We start from the raw sequence: 3186 nt of genomic DNA, 5'->3' as shown, positions 1-3186 counted from the left end.
GACTGTTCACCTCCCTACCCTCTGGCTTCTGTTACTTCCCAGCAGACAAAATCTATGTGTGCCAACATTTAATAGCATAAAAATGTTAGTAGCTATAGTTTCAAATAATAAAACTGTCAGTAGACAGACTGCGTATATTTAAAGTGCCTTAGATTTTGTGTTACTTATTTATCTACTTTATATTTCATTTGTATTTTGTGGCATTCATGTGGACGGCAAAGTAAGAATTTCATTGTACAGGGAAACACATTTCCTAATTGTGCATATGACAAATAAACATTTTGACCTTGACCTTTAACCAGTAAACCATTTGTGGTATGTTCCTGAAGCACCAGCCACCTGTTCACCACACAGGAGGTTTGTTGGGGATACTTACTGTGAAAAGTATTTAAGGTTTTTCATATTTTCCGTGTCCACATAATGTAAATTTTGTCATCTGCCAAACTCCCTGAGGGTCTGCGCTGACCCTGTGCGGACATCCAGGTGCAGCCTGAACTCTGAGTCCACTGTCCACACTGCGAGTGCGCTGACTGCCCATGTGCCAGAGGGAGATTCGTTTTGTGCACCATGTCTGTGAAATGTTGTTGAACAGCTGCACACCCTGTTCTCTTCAACTATTTCATGTTGTTTCCTAAAACAACAACAAAAATCTTTTCTTGCTGTCAGGAGGTCACCTCCACAGTAGTGATGTGTGGATTGATCCTGAAATATTGATCCAAAATTCATCCCATGTTAAATGATTGATATCTAAAATCACGAGGCTTATTTTGACATTAATGTATATTTTATTTTCATCAGGGGGCACAGTAGACAGTAACCTTGCTGTTACCAGAACAGTCTAAATAATACCCGGTTGATAAGGATGCTGTAAAATGCCAGAGCCACTAAGAATCAGAATAACAAAAACATTCAGTGTGGAGTCTCACGGTAACAGAGTGGATGTCACACGCGGTTGCTGGGAGTAAACGACGACCAAGATAGCATTTGAAAGCTTCCTGGGTAGGTACTATTATTTAGAAGTATTTAAGAGAAAGTAAGAAATCAGTAAAAGTGAAACTACAATACATGTAATAAGCTAAAAGAGTGGATCTAAAAGCCGGTGGAGAGGCCAAGAGTTTGGGGTGTGTTTTGGGTAGGCCCATGAGCAAAGTTTGAGGATACTTATCATTTCCTGTATGGTTATTAACAATATATTATTAAGTTATATTGACTTATACTATTTTGCAAAGATATATTAGAATAAATAAAAAGGGCTACAATAAAGGATCTTGATATTTTTGGTTATAGTGTGTGGTTTTTGCTTAAGGTGCAGAAGGAGTGCTGCAGTTAATATGTAAAAGAAACTGTTGGCATGTCTTTTTTTGCTGGTCTCAGTGACAGTGAATCTTCTTTCAGATGGGAGTAGATGGAAGAGGCAGGATGAGATGAATCAGCAACAATCTTTCCAGTGGGCTTTGTGACCCTGCTGCTGTAGTTCTACTACAGCCACTGATCCCTTCCACTGTTCTGACTACGCCTTGGAATTTGGCCAATTCCTGTGCGATGGAGGACTCAAACCAGATGATGATTGATGAGGTGAGGATGGACTCGATCACTGTGTAGAACCGGATCATCAGGGCCTGTGGTGGATTGTATTTCTTGAGCTACCACAGAAAGAACATCCTCAGCTGTGCTCTCTTGATGTTAGAGCCCATGCCCATGTCCTACTTCAGGTTCCTGGATATGCTGGTAACCAGGAACTTGAATGACTCCACACACAATGCCTCCTGTCGCTCCAACCACTCAAGGCAGAAGGCCGCCCACCAAGAGCCTGGGTCTATCAGAGGTTTCTTCCATTAAAGGGAGGTTTTCTTCCCCCCTGTTGACAAATGCTACTCAAGGGGGATTTGCTGGGGTTTTCTAAATAACAATAGTAGTACTAGCCCTTTGAATAGCTGGCGACCTTTCCAGGGTGGACCCCGCCTCTTGCCCAAAATCAGCTGGGATTGGCTCTAGCCGCCCTGCGACCCTCATCAGGATAAGTGATATAGACCTTACCATTTAAAGTGCCCTGGGATGATCTTTGCTACGATTTGTTGCTATACAGATAAAATGGAATTGAATTATAAACGACTGGGTAATTTCACTTCTTTGGGACTCTAAAGGTGACAGCAATGAGGGCGTCACTTCATGTTCAAGCAGCTGCTGACCTTTCCTGGCACAATCATCATCTCAATAGGCAAAAACTTCACATGGACTGATCCTGGCATAAAGATCAGTTAGAACATTTTGACATTCTGTGCTTGTGCACTCATATAATACTTCTCAGAGTAATGAATCAGAATCTGCTTTATTTAATGAGAAGAGTGGCAAGGGCCAGCATCCAGCCTATTTACAGTTCAGGTCCCTAATTTACAGAGCAGTGTGCAGGATCCGTGCCAAAGTGTGCATGTGTGCAAAGCCAGGAAAAGCTACAGCAAAAACATAGCTTCATAAAACTGTGCACATACATCCCTCATGCAAATTTCCCTTTATAAAACAGAACCAGCTTGAGAATGTGTGGGCTTTGGTGAGCCTCATATTCTAGATCAACTAGTGCAAAATGCTTATGATCACTGCTGCACACTACATAATGTTCCAATAGAGAATGGAGGTAGTGTTACAAACGTCGTCTCTCGTCTCTGCTTTTTGCGGATCATGTTGTCCTGTTGGCTCCATCAAACCAGGACCTCCAGCGTGCACTGGGACGGTTTGCAGCTGTGTGTGAAGCGGCTGGGATGAGAATCAGCACCTCCAAGTCCAAGGCCATGGTTCTCAATCGGAAAAGGGTGGCTTGTTCCCTTCGGGTTGGTGGAGAGTTCCTGCCTCAAGTGGAGGAGTTCAAGTATCTTGGGGTCTTGTTCACGAGTGAGGGATTGATGGAACGGGAGATTGACAGGCGGATCGGTGCAGCTTCTGCAGTAATGCGGTTGATGTACCTGTCTGTCATGGTGAAGAAGGAGCTGAGCTGCAAGGTGAAGCTCTGGATTTACCGGTCAATCTATGGTCCTGCTCTCACCTATGGAGATGGGAGCTTTGGGTCATGACCGAAAGGGCAAGATCCCAGATACAGGCGGCTGAAATGAGCTTCCTCCGCAGGGCGGCGGGGCGCACCCTTAGAGATAGGGTGAGGAGCTCGGTCACCCGGGAGGAGCTCAGAGTAGAACC

The 3186-nt window shown here is 44.0% G+C and overlaps 1 protein-coding gene across 1 annotated transcript in view; it reads left to right on the top strand.

The window, feature by feature from the left end:
• The first annotated feature begins 1398 nt into the window (after positions 1 to 1398).
• The window catches only part of shoc1 (shortage in chiasmata 1), a 36616-nt gene continuing 34828 nt past the window's right edge, over positions 1399 to 3186 (top strand). The window contains exon 1 of the mRNA XM_020588557.1: positions 1399 to 1575. Coding sequence (XP_020444213.1) covers positions 1571 to 1575 — 5 coding nt within the window. The 5' untranslated portion in view covers positions 1399 to 1570. The remainder of the gene's footprint in view (positions 1576 to 3186) is intronic.

The sequence above is a fragment of the Monopterus albus genome, unplaced genomic scaffold (genome assembly GCF_001952655.1).
Source record: "Monopterus albus unplaced genomic scaffold, M_albus_1.0 scaffold554.1, whole genome shotgun sequence".
NCBI classification, from domain to species: domain Eukaryota; kingdom Metazoa; phylum Chordata; class Actinopteri; order Synbranchiformes; family Synbranchidae; genus Monopterus; species Monopterus albus.
This window is presented reverse-complemented; position numbering and strand designations above follow the sequence as displayed.